The sequence below is a fragment of the Aedes aegypti genome, chromosome 2, assembly GCF_002204515.2.
Source record: "Aedes aegypti strain LVP_AGWG chromosome 2, AaegL5.0 Primary Assembly, whole genome shotgun sequence".
Taxonomy (NCBI): domain Eukaryota; kingdom Metazoa; phylum Arthropoda; class Insecta; order Diptera; family Culicidae; genus Aedes; species Aedes aegypti.
In genome coordinates this window covers 151,149,203-151,165,718 of record NC_035108.1, presented here as the reverse complement: position 1 = coordinate 151,165,718, position 16,516 = coordinate 151,149,203, and the positions used below count along the sequence as shown (strand labels likewise).

The 16,516-nt window shown below is 37.3% G+C and overlaps 1 protein-coding gene across 1 annotated transcript in view; it reads right to left on the bottom strand.

Moving 5' to 3' along the window:
* Positions 1–16,516, bottom strand: part of LOC5574161 (paramyosin, long form) — a 68,907-nt gene that overhangs the window by 26,980 nt on the left and 25,411 nt on the right. Inside the window, exons 3-6 of the mRNA XM_001655020.2 lie at positions 14,269–14,355; positions 14,025–14,191; positions 11,650–12,649; positions 11,470–11,582 (exon numbers count right to left, since the gene is read on the bottom strand). Of these exons, the coding sequence (XP_001655070.1) occupies positions 11,470–11,582; positions 11,650–12,649; positions 14,025–14,191; positions 14,269–14,355 (1,367 nt within the window). The remainder of the gene's footprint in view (positions 1–11,469; positions 11,583–11,649; positions 12,650–14,024; positions 14,192–14,268; positions 14,356–16,516) is intronic.

Below are 16,516 nucleotides of genomic sequence, written 5' to 3'. Positions count from 1 at the left end.
ATATTCAAACCTTCTTGGGAAATGGAAAAGCTGCCAGATAGGGAGACTTACACACCAAATTTCTTATCCATGTTTCAGCAATTTCGTTTGCTGAAATCATTTCAGCAATGCATAGTTTTGCTGGTAAACAGTACTTTTCGATTTATTTACTGATATTCAGCAATATGATTTGCTGAATACTTGTCAATGCTTTCAGTTTTGCTGATTTACAGTATTTCATTGGACAGATTTGAAAGTTTGCCGTAAATCAGTAATGATTATTACTGAATTTATATCAGTAATCTTTTTTTTGCTGTAAGCCAGCAAACAGTCCGATCTGTCAAACGCAGAACCAGAGATTTTCTAGCACTTGTTTTGTTCGATTAGTAAACTTGAAATTTATATACTTCATTTTTTATCTGAAATTGTTTGTGATATCTAAATTCTAGGTGGTATCTGGTAAGCACGAAACATTTTAATAATGCTTAATATTAATTTGCGATTGCATTCTAGGATGGTGACAGTATCTGACAAGCGAATATGGGTCAGCTCTATCCTTTTCCCCCAGCACAAGATTTTTTTTTTGCTCCGATTTAGGTGTTCAATTATTGAATGATAATAAAAGTGTTTTACATGTGTAATAACAAACCGTCTTACAATATTTTATATGGAAATTACCTACTACAATCATTAAAAAACGAATTTAATTTTCAATTGCTGGAAAGCAGCAAATAATAAAATATAATCAATTGCTGATCGATCAGCAAATTGAATTGCTGAATATTCAGCATAACAACTGTCACTTTCATCGAAATTCACTTTGCTGGATGATCAGTAATTTATTATTTTGCTGGATGGATTGCTGGACTTACAGCACAAAAAAAATCAGCAAAAATTTGCTGATTACCAGCAATAAAAATTTGGTGTGTACGGCTTCGGCACCATTCGACTATTATCGGCAACCAAATTTCAAACGCCAAATTCACAGTATCATTCTATCAAAACTCGTCAATGAAAACATTCATATGATTCTTTTTTCTGTCCGCTTCCCACTAACGAGATTTCCGAGACTGAACAAACAATACCGCTAGAGATGTCATCAATACAAATGAACACGCTTCAAAATGCGACTGATTTGGAGCTGCCGAAGTGATTCACCAGCAGTTCTTATGGGAAAGTTGCCGAACAGAATGAGGCTGCCGACAATAGTCACACTGACAAGAGCTGTTCGCAGCATTGTAAAAACGTTTCCAAAAGCGTTTTGACAAGTCTCTCGGTGTGAAACGATAGTGGGTTGAGCAATGCATAAATGTAAACAGACAAACACGGAATTTATCTGCTGATATCCGAGAATATTACAAAAGAAGCGCGGCATCGGCTTTGACTGCCGAGAATACGTAAGTTCCCCTATATGTTCAAATTCACGCTTAGATTTCATCACCAGTAGTCACCACTTATAATCCATTTAAGAAATATGACATCATGTCTCACTTAATTATTGATTGGAAAAATTGTTCAACCTAATAAAATCGCTTGTGAACAGGAAAATTCATAAATTCGCTTTTTTCTCGTATGCTGTCAGTTTTGCCTTAATTTATCGTTATGTAATCGTTTAAGGCACCGTGCCATAATCTGTGACTGTAAGACGACGACTCTTCGTTTCAGCGAATTTTCACCACCGTGTGGCACTTGTTTTTGCTTCGTTTTTACTAGAAATTTTAGAGTTTTTTTTTCGGTTCTGATTGATCGTAATATCTTCCTCTTTTTTCTCTGCTTTCACTGAACCGTCGGATGTTTTCGCTTGTGCTGTCCACACTTCACCTTGATCTATCGGAGACTGATGCAGGTCAAATGGGATCGTACTTGAAGACGCTATTGATTTCATGGGTCATGCTCCGCTCAAGTAACATTGACACAAGGCGTGAATCAATAAAATGATTTCCAGAATATATCACAATGTTCTTCGATGATAATCTGTTTAAAATTTATTCGTATCGTAGTTTAAGGACATCCATTGCGAGAAAGTTGAACTAGTAGGTACGTTGTAGTATTGATCCCAGTGCTAGTGTCCGAATCAATCGTAAACAGATTGTGACAGAAAACGCCACCACACTCCTTATGCAATTGCCAAATCACGTTTCGGAGCTATTTCTGTCTCGGCAATCCATTTGATTCGAGTGCGTTTCCCGAGCAAAAGCGAAATTCTGACCATCAAATCGAGATATTGTTTTGATTGACATAAGAGATAAAAGATCTGATGATAATATCAAAATTTTATTCCTGGAACTTCTGATCCATAGCAAAATTTGATGTTTGCAGATCAAATGAATAGCTCGCTGATATTGGTTAGATCTTACAAAAGCTAAATATGATATGCTAATGCTATTCCAGGAGTAAATTTTAGATATCATTTTCAGATCTTTTATCTCTTATATCTATCAAGTTAATATCACTTTTAGATGTCCATATCCAGGGTTCTGAATTTTCGTATCAATGATGCGAAATCTATGATTTTTCGCACGTAAGAAGAATGCTTTTTTCGCTTCCTCGCGCGAACATCTTTTATCGCTCACACTAATTTTCCCTGGAGCTACGATGGTGGATAACCGAAAATCACTCCACTCTGTGGATAATTTGATTTTCACTCCATCGTATTTTCTCTCACCAACTGCTCCGGAGAATTATCACTATGTGGATAAACAAAAACTAGTGCCGGCGATGGGATTCGAACCTAGAACATTGCTAAAAACAACCGCGATGCGTGCACGCTAACCATGCTACCACACCAACTTGACGAAAGGAGTGGTTAATTTGGTGCATAAAAGCAACTGCTGCTCGTGGCGATGGATACAGGAAAAATTCTCCATGGATCGAAAAAGAGAAAACAAACTTCTCGCAGCTGCGGAAATGTGCAATTATCTATTTTCGCTTTGTTTTGTGGACGGATAAAATCCCAAGGCAGCTGATCGCTGAAAATTGCTGTGAGGGATAAATCCATTATCGTGAGAGTGAGTGAGAATTCGGAAGCCTGTCCATATCAAAATTTGCTATTACTAAGCATTTTTCACCTGCCCGGGTTGCTATCTTTGACGAAGCAGGGAATTATTTGTTACATATACAATACAATTTGCATATGCATAACTGCCCCATATATATCGAGAATCCTATGTTAGGATGGAACAATTGTGCATTAGGGAGATTTGAAAAATCGTTCTGCTCTTTCGAATCTTGGTTAGATACTGATTGACTTCCAATAATAATGTGAAACAAATTTTCGTATCTCTACATTCTGCAAAGTATTCTTGGTACCATTAAATGATAAACTATAATTTTAGTAAAATTATCAGAGAACCCTGAAAGAAATTGCTATTGCATCGAAGATGTCTTGTGTCTTAGGGCCTCCCTTAGATGAGTGGTTAGAGTCCACGGCTACAAAACAAAGCCATGCTAAAAGTGTCTTGGTTCAATTCCCGGTCGGTCTAGAATCTTTTCGTAATGGAATTTTTTTGGCTTCCTTGAGTATAAAGTATAATCGTACCTGCCACACGATATACGAATGCAAAAATGGCAACTTTGGCAAAGAAAGCTCTCAGTTAATAAGTGTGGAAATGCTCATACTAAGCTGAGTAGCAGGCTCTGTCCCAGTGAGGACATTAATGCCAAGAAGAAGAATATGTCTTGTGAAATCATTTCAGTTATTTTATCTTGATTGTCCCTTAAAATTATCTCACAAATTTTTATGAAATGTCCACTAGATTTTTTGCCAAATCAAAATAAAATGTTGAGTTATTTTTGGTGGTTTTATATTTTTCGCCATGAGACGACAAAATCGATTGAATCGTCTGATATTGACTTTTGTTTCATTAAAAGAAAACTGCATATTTTGAAATTAGAGCCTAATAACTTCTAGAAATCTACCTATGACAAAGACAATAAAGTTTACGAAAATAGAAAATGATACGAAGCTTAGAATAAATTCATGGGGAAGCTTCAGAAAACTTCATACAGGTCTGCTATGTGTAATTTTTAGTCAAACTTTCTTAAAATACATGAAAATACTTTAAAATAACTTAAAAAAGACACGGACATCATCTTCAACCATATAGCTGCACAGAATAGACAACGGACAAGCATGATCCAGTGGCACACATCCGAAAAACATTTTTGACGAAAAGCTTCAATGGCTGAATCGGGTATCGAACCCACACTCCATGACGCAATGCGCTCAACTGCCTGACGACACTAATCGCACGGCTACGCGGCCCACAACGCTTTCTGTACACTGATGCACTTGGATGCTTTTTCGTTTGAAACTTACTTCGTGCATTTTTGAAGAATTTTCGAAATCTACTTGAAAGAAACCTAGACATAATTTCTTAGCAAATCTTCTGAAGTAACTTTGGCAGGAAAACAGAATAAAATCCCTAAAGCAATTTCTTCTGAAATTATATGAAAAATTCTTAAGGTTTCTTTAGAGGAATTCCTGGTAGTATCCTTGAAACATCCCCTAATAAATTGTTTCAATATTTTTATTTTTAATGGTTTGTAACTTTTAAGATTCACTCTTAGAATCGGTGGAAGGATTGCTTAAATAGTTGCTTGTTAATTTCAGTTGAACTTGTTAGAAGAATTTCTTAAGAAATCCCTGGATTCATGTAGGTTTTCTTAGTCAATTTCAGTCACATTTTTGGAGTAATACCGGGATATATTTAATCAAATTTTCAGGATGGATTCCAAACGATACCTAATGTTTTGTTTAGCATTATGCACTTATTCGACGAAGAAGGTAGCTTTAGAACATTTTAAGAAGTTCAAGCATAAGAGTATTTTTCCCATTTTAGTAACTGGTTTCCTATCTCTTCCTGTAATGAAAAATTCATATCCCTGTTGACAAAATATAGTCCAAATATTTGTCAGTAAATACGGTTTTGATAGTATGCATTACTGTAACTCATCGATTAATTTCGTACAAATAACCTTTTTCCTAATTTCATTTTGAATAAAACTTCAATCGAGTTTAAGAAGTTGATTGTCCTTATGAATTTTATAAATTAGGCAATGAAATTAGTGAGACAAGTTAGTATGCAACATTTTGCATATATTTCGCAAATTTTCTCTGCTAGTAATCTCAGGAATTCACTAGATTTTTTTTTTGTAGAGAATCTAGGCCTTTCAAAATCATCATGATATACAGAACTATAAATCTCATAATTAATGGTAAAAAATACATTCATATAGAATATAATGGCCCAGATAGCCGTAGCGGTAAACGCGCAGCTATCCAGCAAGACCAAGCTGAGGGTCGTGGGTTCGAATTCCACTGGTCGAGGATCTTTTGGAGTTGGAAATTTTCTCGACTTCTCAGGGCATAGAGTATCTTCGTACCTGCCACACGATATACGCATGCAAAAATGGTCATTGGCACAGTAAGCTCTTAGTTAATAACTGTGGAAGTGCTCATAAGAACACTAAGCTGAGAAGCAGGCTTTGTCCCATTGCACAGTGGGCAAAAACCGACCCAAAATCGCACTTATTTCGTGCCGCTGATTTCAGGAGGTGGGAAGTAGCTATTTTCATTGAAAAACATGCGAGAAATCGAATGGCGCCATTTTCATTCACCGCACGCCATCGGAAGTACATCATTTTGCCCCATTTTCCCCTTTCTGATATGAAAACTAGAGTTTTTAGGAGTTTATTTGCTTCTGCTGATTAAAATCGATGAATTTTATAATTGAAAACCCATCGGCAAACCTATGTATATGCAAAATAATATTTTTGAACAAACTTGACCAATGTACCAGTTTACCTCTTTTTCCCCTATAATTTAGACTTTTTGATAGTTTCAATAAATTCCTCAAAACTGACACTTGATTTACAATTCATAACTCGCAAACCCTTCCATTAATATATCGAACTATGCGGACCACGACAAATAGCTCATTTTACCCCTTTTCCCCTAATATTTCTTCATATATGGCAGTTTTACGATATTTCATATTACTGCCGCTAGATTTTCAACTCAAACTACCAAATCCTTTCGCAACACAGTAAGTAAAAGCGACATATACGTATATCCTATTTAACCAGTAAAGGAAAATAGCTCATTATGACCTTTTCCCCTCATAATCCTCAAAACTGACGCTACATTTTACTCCAAGCTAATTTCTGAGATTATGACAAGTTAAGCAAAGAAGGCTGCATATTTTAGAAGTCATCCGTCGACTCCCATAGTAATCCCGTCACTTTTATTAACAAAACCTCGAGTGACAGAGCCGTGTCGAGTGATTTTTCCGGTCGACGGTTGATCCAGTCGAGTCGTTTTGGTCGACTCGAGTTACAAAATTGGCTTCATCAACTCTAAACTGGAAATTCCTTGAGTAAAAATTGACTAATCGACAAACTTGACTCTTAGCGAACAACAGCAAATGTCTTATCTTACGATTGTTTGTCGTGACACTTAATTATCAGAGATGGACACATTTTTTTGTGTTGAGAATTCCAACAAACTACCGGAGCATATTTTGTCTGATATTGATGTTGCAATAAAAACATATAAATTAGGTCCTTTCGGACCTCTGAAATAATGATTTATTCGTCGTTATCGCTTTGACTGTCGCTCTGTTCGTCATTGGAATCTGAACCCGATTCAGGTTCAGATTCAGGATCGGTTTCGATATCGGAGGTACAGCTGCCAAATTCGTCAAGCTTTATATATGCATCTGTCAATTTTTTATACTATTTTATAAAATAAATTATATGTTTAAAGTTTAAAATCGAACTGCAGTATTCAGAAAAACCGTAAAACCTTCGTATATAGCTAATCATAGGGGAGAAGGGGAAAAATGAGCTATTTACCATGGTTTGTAAACCATGATTTACGCATATGTTGTTTCTACTTACTGTATTGCGAAAGGATTTGGTAGTTTGAGTTGAAAATCTAGCGGCAGTAATGTGAAATATCGTTAAACTTCCATGTTTATCGAAGTGTAAGGGAAAAGGGGTAAAATGGGCTATACGCTAAGCTTGATATATGTATCTGTCAAATTTCCATACTATTTTACAAAATAAATTATATGTCTAAAGTTTAAAATCTAACTGCAGTATTCAGAAATATAGTAAAACCTTCGTATAAAGCTAATTATAGGGGAAAAGGGGCAAAATGAGCTATATATCATGGTTAGTAAACCATGATTCACGCATATGTCGCTTTCACATACTACTGTTTTACAGTAGGATTTGTCGGTTTGAATTGAAAATCTGGCGGCAATAGTATGAAATATCGTAAAACTGCCATATATGAAGAAATATTAGGGGAAAAGGGGTAAAATGAGCTATTCGTCGTGGTCCGCATAGTTCGATATATCCCTCAATCCATTTCACAAACTTTTAATGGAAGGGTTTGCGAGTTATGAATTGTAAATCAAGTGTCAGTTTTGAGGAATTTATTGAAACTATCAAAATGTCTAAATTATAGGGGAAAAACGGGTAAACTGGTACATTGGTCAAGTTTGTTCAAAAATATTATTTTTCATATACATATTTGGTTTGCCGATGGGTTTTCAATTATATAATTCATCGGTTTTAATCAGCAGAAGCAAATAAACTCCTAAAAACTCTAGTTTTCATATCAGAAAGGGGAAAATGGGGCAAAATGAGGTACTTCCGATGGCGTGCGGTGAATGAAATTGGCGCCATTCGATTCCTCGCATGTTTTTCAATGAAAATAGCTACTTCCCACCTCCTGAAATCAGCGGCACGAAATAAGTGCGATTTTGGGTCGGTTTTTGCCCACTGTGCATTGGGGACGTAATGCCAGAAAGAAAAAGAACATTCATATAATCGAAAGCACATTTTGACGTTTGTTTATGTAGGGTAAGTGTTCCCTTAGTTGTAGGTGTTCCTTTAGTTGCGGTAGTGCCGTTTTCACTGATTTTATTGCATTAGCCACAGAACCGACACTGCCAATCGACGTATTGGCTTATTGATACGCGGTTTAGTTAAAAAGAGCGTTCAAATTGCTTTAAAACTGATGAAATATCACTAAATTTGCTAAAACTGTTCTTGCTTGTACCAATAGTTGCGGTAAAGTGTTCCTATAGTGGAGGATCCCATAAGAAAACAACGGATACCGTAACTATAGGAACACAAATTAAAAATATACCGCAACTAAAGGAACAGTGTACCAATAGTGGAGGTATTATTTTTCACTGACATGCCGTGGATTACTACTATGAAATCTGTTTTTTCTCATCAAGTCAATGGCCGTTACTTCCCGTTACAACATCAACATGTGCATTAATTGCGCTTCTTGAATTTAGGCGGTTAAACGAAGTTCAATAGTGCTTAGTATCTCCACCATTGGTACATCTACCCTACACTTCCCGTTTTTCTGCAAAAACAAGTTTTCACTTGGATTTGTTACTGCTTGAGCTACAAAATGACTAAGGGTTCTTCCAGCTTCTTCCAGCTAGGATTTTCCAAGATCAAATTGGGAATCCCCTGCATCAAATGGATCTCTCTTACTACCCCGTTATGATTTTCCAAGAGCTGTAGATTCCATCAAGGGAGCAGGATATGCCAACAGTTTTAGAATTTTTAAGAGCAGTTTTTTATCTATACATATCTAGAGAACGGGAAGTTTTGAGTTCGATTCTCACCGAGAAGACGTGTAACTTTTTCACAAATTTCACATCAATTTGTCCATTTAATCCAATTGCAAAGTATATGTAATGTTTAGTTTTCCGGTAGTTTTTAAAATATTTAGATTTTTACATGTTTCAATGTATATATTAAGGCTTGATTTGGATGGTTCTAAAATCGACCATGGCTGAAATAGGATTTTTGCTTTCTATTTTAATTTCATATACAAAAGTTCACAATCTCCATTAAAATAAGTGATAATCTGATCATTTCTAGTATCAGCAATGATAAACATATTTTTACAAATTTTCATTTCGTAGATTATGATCTAGCACTGAATTCGTGCAGCAAAGTCACTAAGATATAACGCGATTTGTGCAAAACTTATAAGAAGTGTTTCTAGAAATGTATTACCATCAACAAACAAGTAGCGAAAAAAATCGCTTTAAATAAAAAAATCTGCTATTGATAGATGCAAAAATAAAATGTGTTCAAATCTGATTTTTATCTTCTCTAGTATCAAAATGGCAGTAGGGTAAAGTCGTGTCCATACTTTCTGGGACACTCTATACACCTTAAGGCGTTATGATATGTCTAGCTACGCCCTTGCATAAACAATCGTAAAAGGTTTCTTTTTCATTTCTCTTCATGAAATGAAAGATCGTCAAAATCTAACAAAAAATAAAATAATCCGCAGCAATTATAATCCCCATTCAAAGCACAAAAAGCTGGTCGAAGTTTTTCATCCCGAACAAAAACGGATGAACATCCCCAAGTATCGCAGAGATCCCGTAGAAAACTTAGGATTCCGCTGGAAATTACCAAAATTTCCAATGAATCTCAGGATTCCACGATTGAATGATTTCGCATGAATCACGATTTTCTTGGTTTTAGCCTAAGTTTCTAAAAATTTCACTGAAAATATTCAGCATCCTACTATGAATCTCCGATGCTTTTTAGGAATCGTCAGATTTTGCAGGAATCACTCCAATTTACAATAACTGTCTTGAAATCTTCAGGATCCTTTTTAGAATTCTCATTTAAAGTTATTTTTCAGAAGCACCACGCTGTTTAGGAACAGCGAGGTTGTTTCAGCTGTGTTGTACAGAACACACTAGTAAAACTAGTCAAGCTTCAAATTATTCAAGAAATTCCGCTAGAAATCGCTAGATTTTGCTGCAAAATTTTCAGGATTTGCCCAGAAGTATATTGAGAAACCCCAAGGGTTCCGCTTAGGATTCTGCGTGAAATTTTAGAATTCAATTAGGAATATTAGATACCCTTCAGGAATCTTGACGAGCTCGATAAGAATTCCCAGAAATCCATTTGAAATCCCTGAAATTCCTCAACATCCCGCCAACAACAGCTAGAAATATTCAAGGTTTCAGGTTGTTCAAGATTTTGCTGGAAAATCTCTTGTTCTCACTTGGAAGGCAAGAAGTCCGTCAGGTTTCACTAGTTCCGTTGGAAATTATTGGGGTCATATTCAAAGACCTCAGAGTTTCGTTGAATATTCTCAGAATTTATATATGAATGCTATGAGCCCTTTAGGAATCCCCAAATTTCTTTTGCGAATCCACTAAATTACTCAAGATTCCAATGGTTTCTCAGGAATCCATTAAGAACCTCAAGAAATCCTCAAGATTCCGGAAATTATCAGATTTGTTTTGTCAAAATCCAATGTTACGGGACGTTCAGGATGCTGTTAGTAAAATGCTCAAGATTGCGCTACAAATACTAGAGAATCTATGGGAAAACTTCTGATCCCGATCCTACTATTGTGCTGGAATTTCACTAAGAAAAAAATATGAAACGCAGAATGCTCCATCTAAAGCTCCACTGAAATAGATCAATATGTTTTGAACGAAATTGAGCGCATGAAGTATTGTAGTCGTAGCATATCTTCAGGCGTAATATAGCCATTGCATATCTTTAGGCATTTGAAATAAAAGTTAGATGCGTTTATGGACGTAATTGATCATGAATCGGCAAAATATAGTTTGCTTGGAATTTTATATACAAATTTGGTTCCTAGTGATTCTAATTCACCAGGTTACGAGTACTTTAATAAATATAAAGATTAAGGACCAAATAGTAATCGCGGAAATTCGTGGTTTAAGAGTATTTTTTTTTGAAACCTTAGATGTCGATCTCTATCAATAAAAATGGAAAGGTGTTTGTATGCCACGAAATGGCTTGAGAGCGGATGAACGGATTGACGTAAGTTTTTCACAGTTGCACTTGACAAGGGATGCGACGTGATACGCGATGAAAAAGTTTGGAAAAGCCTTCGAAATATTCAGGAAAACGGGAGAAGACTAATGTGGCATTTTGTATGGGAATTTCTTAAAGTTTCACAACAGCCTACTTGATGGCAAGACGAAGTTTGTCGGGACAACTAGTATGAATGAAAAAATGGAATGGTGTTTTTATGTCACGAGGTGGGATGAGAATGGGTAGATCAATTAGGACAATTCACTCATAGTTATATTCCTGAAGTGCTCCGACGTGTTTGTGAATATAAAAAGCTTAGAATATTCACCGGAATAGTCGGAAAATGAGAGTGAACGGAACTATCGTTTTGAACGGGACGTTTCATGGCGTTTTACAATAGCCTACTTGATGGCCAGACAAAATTTGCTGGGATTACTATTTTGAAATAATTACTTTTAAGGTCTTTGGTTCAAATCATACCAAATTAATTTTGGTCAATAAACAATACCTTACAGTAGCTGCAACGCTGTCCTTATTTTGTCTACATAAACCACAAACTGACAAAATTTTCTTCGTTAGCCAAAGCGATGACGGAATATGCCAAGCGATATTACAGAGATATCATATATCACTTACCGCATGACTTCGATCTCTTCTTCCTTCTCCAGCAGACGGCGCTCGGTGTCGTGACGGAACTGGCCGTACTCAGCAGACAGAGCCTGGGCACGTTTCTCCTCAGCTTTACGTCCCTAGAAAACAGAAGCCCTTTGTTATTACTCCACCCTGCATCAGATCACGCTTCTTCAGTATACTCACGGCTTCGGCTTCCTTGTAGGCGGCCGTCAACTCCTCGCGTTCATTTTCCAGACGACGCAGCTCGACTTCATAGTCATGAAGGCGACGTGTCAGCTCAGTGACGCTGGAGCGGGCTTCGTGCAAGTCCTTCTGCATTTTGTTGTTTTCCCGGGCCAGCTGGTCCTTCTGTTCACGGGTCGCATCCAGTTCGTGGCTCAGGCGCTGGTAGTCCTGAGTCTTCTGTCTCAGATCGCGTTGCGACTGGTCGTAAAGGGTAATGGTTTCCTCCAGGCGAGTCTTGATTTCGATATTGGTTTTCTCGAGAATTTCGATACGTTTGGTGTACTCGCGGATGCCATTGTTGGCCTTCTCCAAGTCGATAATCAGGATTTCGATCTCGCTGGACAAACGGCTCTTCTCCTTCTCCAGTTTGGACAAGCGAGCCTGGAGGGACTCAATGTGTTCCTCCGATTCCTGGATGCGAACGGTGTACTTGCGACGGATTTCCTCAACCTCTTCGTGGCGGGCCATGCATTCGGCTTCGTACTTCGATTTGAAGGCACCGGCATCTCCGTTAGCCTTGACCAGTTGTCGTTCCAGATCCAAGCGAGCTTCGGATTCCTCTTCCAGCTGCAGGCGAACAGATTCCAGCTCGGTTTCGACCTGATGGAGGGTTGACTCCAAGATGGAACGGCGGCGATCGTCTTCCTCCAGACGACGACGGGCATCCTCCAGCTGGGTGTTGAGCTGTGTCCTGGAGAAGCTGATGCTCTCGATGTTGATCTTCAGATCCTGGACACTCTTGACCAGATCGATGTTTTCCTGGGACAGACGAGTCTTGTGGGAGGTGATGTCCACGATGGTGCGGTTCAGCTCTTCGATGCGAATGTTCAACTCGGTCACCTGGACTTCCAGCTTTTCGATGGTCTTAATACTGACGGTCTTGTCCTTAGAAACGCTCTCGATCTGGGACAGAAGTTCGTAGATCTCGGCTTGCAATTTGGATTTCTCCTTCTCAACTCTGTTGATGGAAAGCAGAATGTGTTCGTTAGTACATGCGTGTGAAATTATAAATGGGATGTTCTAAACGAATGAGGCTGGTTGTTTTAAAGATAATATTTATATCAAGACAGGGCATTTGTGAGTCATCAGTTCAACATCACTCTGGAATTCGCATTTACGGTGGGTATAATATTGGTCGAGGGGCAAAAGTTACCCAGCATGTGTGTGAGCATATGGGACTAAAATTAGCACAAATTTTCCGCTTTCCTTTATGACTCTAATGATGAAATATGTGTTTATGAGAGAAAATCTCTCGGAGCGATGATCATCATGATGATGGTCAGCTTTGTCATAACAGCACAGACAAACAGACGTCATACTCTCATCGCTGTCCATCACCTCGTTTTAAACGGCTGATTAATTGTCAAATAGTCAAATCCATTTAAAATCTTTGAGAAATTCTAGATGAAATTTCTAGTCAAGTTCACTAAGGAATTCATAGGTTTATCTGTGAAAAACCACTGGAAAAAAAAAATCAAATTCTTGAAGAATATTTGTAAAAGCTTAATCCTGCCTAGTTTTGGTAGTGGCTACGGTTAAGAAGCTCAGATATATTTTTAGCATAAAAGAACAGCAACGATCAATCTTTGCAGACTTATACAAAATGCTACAGCCCAAGTGGCGTTTATTCAAGAACCTTACTTTCGTAAGGGGAACTTCTATCTTGGTAACCTTGTGGACCAAGTTTTTGCTACTTTCAGTAAACATGAAATGGCAAAGTCACGTGCTATTCCTCGTGCATGCGTGCTCGTAAATAGCGAAATCGTTGCTTTACTCATTTCTAGTTAGCTAACAGAGATTGCATTTTTTATACTCTACAAACTGGGAATTGGTTGTGACCAAATTTTATGGATTCACGGTACATCGACGAATGACTGTAAATGGAAAAATATTGCATTCAATGTTTCAAAACGTTGGACTCATCATGGTGCTAATAAACGTGTACTGTATAAGCTGTAAATTTCAGGTCGGATTATTAAAAATCTCGTTTCGTTACATTAGCAGCCGGAGCAATCGAAAGTCACACGCCCAAGATGAGAGATTATCCCTAGACAGACTAGTTTGAGCAAGTAACACTCGGTTGGACCTGACTCAAAAATGTTCACCCACCTACACGTCAACCGTATTGTAGGTGTTGTGTTGCAGCTGGCGCAAGTGGCGAAATGAGGCCGAAATGATGAATCACATAATGAATGCAGCTCTGCCTACACTATTTTTTTTTGCCTTCACACGGTTGACATTTTTATGAGCAATTTTCCACCGGGGTAGTCAAGGAAATTCATAATGCGGACGAAAGGATGGAATGGAATGTTTTCACGCTCACGGATACCTACCTCTGTTTAGCCTTGGTCAGTGCTTCGATCTGTTCGCTAAAATCGTTCACGATTTCCTGGTGCTTCTTCTTCAGAATGTGAGCAGTTTCCTCCGACTCCAGGTGCACATCTTCGAGCAGTTTGCGCAATTTGGTCAGTTCGGTGTCGCGCTTGCGGTTGATTTCCAGCTGAGGCGAGATTTGAGATTGAGGGGTTCATTTAATTGTGATATGTTGAGGCGAATACTGCGACCGAAACAACTCACCTGACTTTCGGCACCACCTTCGGCTTCCTCGAGGCGCTCTGACATCTGGATGACTTGCACGCTGAGGTCGGCCTTTTCACGTTCGATCTGGAATTAACCGAGAGTAAAATTTAAAATATTCGGGTATTATTTATAAATGCATAAATTGAACATCAAGAGAAAAAAGGATAATCGCAATAAAGTAAAACTGAAAAATGAGTAGTTAGCAATCTGCAAATCAAAAATAATGGATTTTCAGAAATTCAGGAAAGTATGATCAGAGGAGAACAAAAGTGCTGAGGTATTTCATACCAGATAATTTTCGGAGGAATGCTATCGATTGAGGGAACTGGCAGTAATCTGCTATTGGCGTTGCAGTCAGTGGAAATCAAAAGCTGATTCGTTTCAATTGTCCGACGTTTCGATGAAAAAGGTGTTAAATACATCGAAACGTCGGACAATTGAAACGAATCAGCTTTTGATTTACACTGACTGCAACGCCAATAACAGATTACTGCCAGATAATTTTCAATACTACCTGAATGTGGCATGAAAGAGCCCTGCATAAGAGGTAAAATATCTCAAATAATATATCATGCCTAATCTACAAACACCAAACAGATAATTCGATCAGGTATTGCATATGGAAATCATTTTTTTTTCAATAATACTTCAATACCTCTAGCAGTCCTCAATAGCTTTTAAATACTTCAATGGGGTAGATTTTATTGTTTTAAACAATATTTTCAATACCATAATATGGTATGATATCAAAATATGGTGTACACAGATAGGTGCGAGTCATTCGTTCCTGCTTGGGTATTCATACATTGTTGTTGATATAATTGCTCAAATATTTTAAAGCAACACTGATCCTAAGCTAGAAGATTATCATCATATTATGAAGCCAGCCATCAAATCATGACACTGTGATGACCAAGCAATGCATTGGAAAAAATAACGAAGTATAGTAAAATAATACAACAATTTTAAGACAAGTTTCATTTGAAAAAGTTTTTAATGATAGATATTCATCTTCGAACATGAATATTGTGGAAGTAAATAGTTGACCAAACCAAAGATGAGAAAAAAAAAACAATCAGAGTCAAAAGAGTGATGCAATGATGTCATCATAAAAATGTGGGTCAAGTTCAAGGTCATGGCGTTATAAACAAACAAGGAAGCTTAAATTCATGTCAATTCGATATTCTCAAAACTGTCAATTGTAGTGCCACATACCAAATATATGGAGGCCTCCTGAGAAAGATAAAAAGATAGTCATTTTATTTGCAAATTCAGATATAAAGGTATTGTCCTTCATTCCGAAACCTTATTCCATAATGTACTTCGCTTAGTGAGCTTTTGCTACGGGAATCGACTTATTGCTTGTTAATTAGCGACATTTTATAGGTAATATATGTAAGGATCAATAACTGCCCTAGAATCATTATCTCGTAGTTGCTAAAATGTAATTATTCAACGTCATAATTTACAGAATAACAGGCAGATGCATTTCAAGTTTCAAAGGATGCAGTTGGTGGACAATAAATAAATCAATAAATCGTTTTTATGGTGTGCTTTTACAAAGAAAATCACTGCCATTGTAGAGAGTTTCTGCCGGAATTCATAAGGATCTGCGAAACGTTTAAAATATAATCTTTATTCTGGCACAAATGGCCAAAATGATCGAATCTCGATAATTTTCATAGGGATCGCATGAATTATAATATTGAGTGTTAAGTGACCATACAAAAAAGTGAAGAAGCATTTTCCAAAATGAGTGAATGTCCTGTCATGTAAATTGTGCTCAATTCCCTGTAATCTTGTGATCATCGAATGTGAAAGCTATAAAATGTAATATTTGAAGGAAATCAAGTGTTTCACGATTTCAACAAGTTATGGACTCCTATCCACAGAGCTGTGAGCATAACGCCTAGGGATAGGGACATATACTAAATTACTAGTTTGATGAAGAGTGCCAGAGCGTGACTTTTGGCTCTCTTTTTCACCGTCTGTTCATTTATTTCAAACCAGCGTATGATTCAGAAGGAGTAGAGGAATGAGGTATGACTGATAATTTTTGAACATGGAAAACTGATAATGCTGATAGTACAACGCCCGACGGCAAGAAATAGAATCATCACATTGCAGATGAAGTTAACCCTTAAAAGCCGTGGATGTTTTTTTTTTTGCATTGTTTTGCTCATATCTTTTGACTTAATTGACCAATTCTCAAAATTTTAACAGTATTGTGTAGGGGATTAGTTGG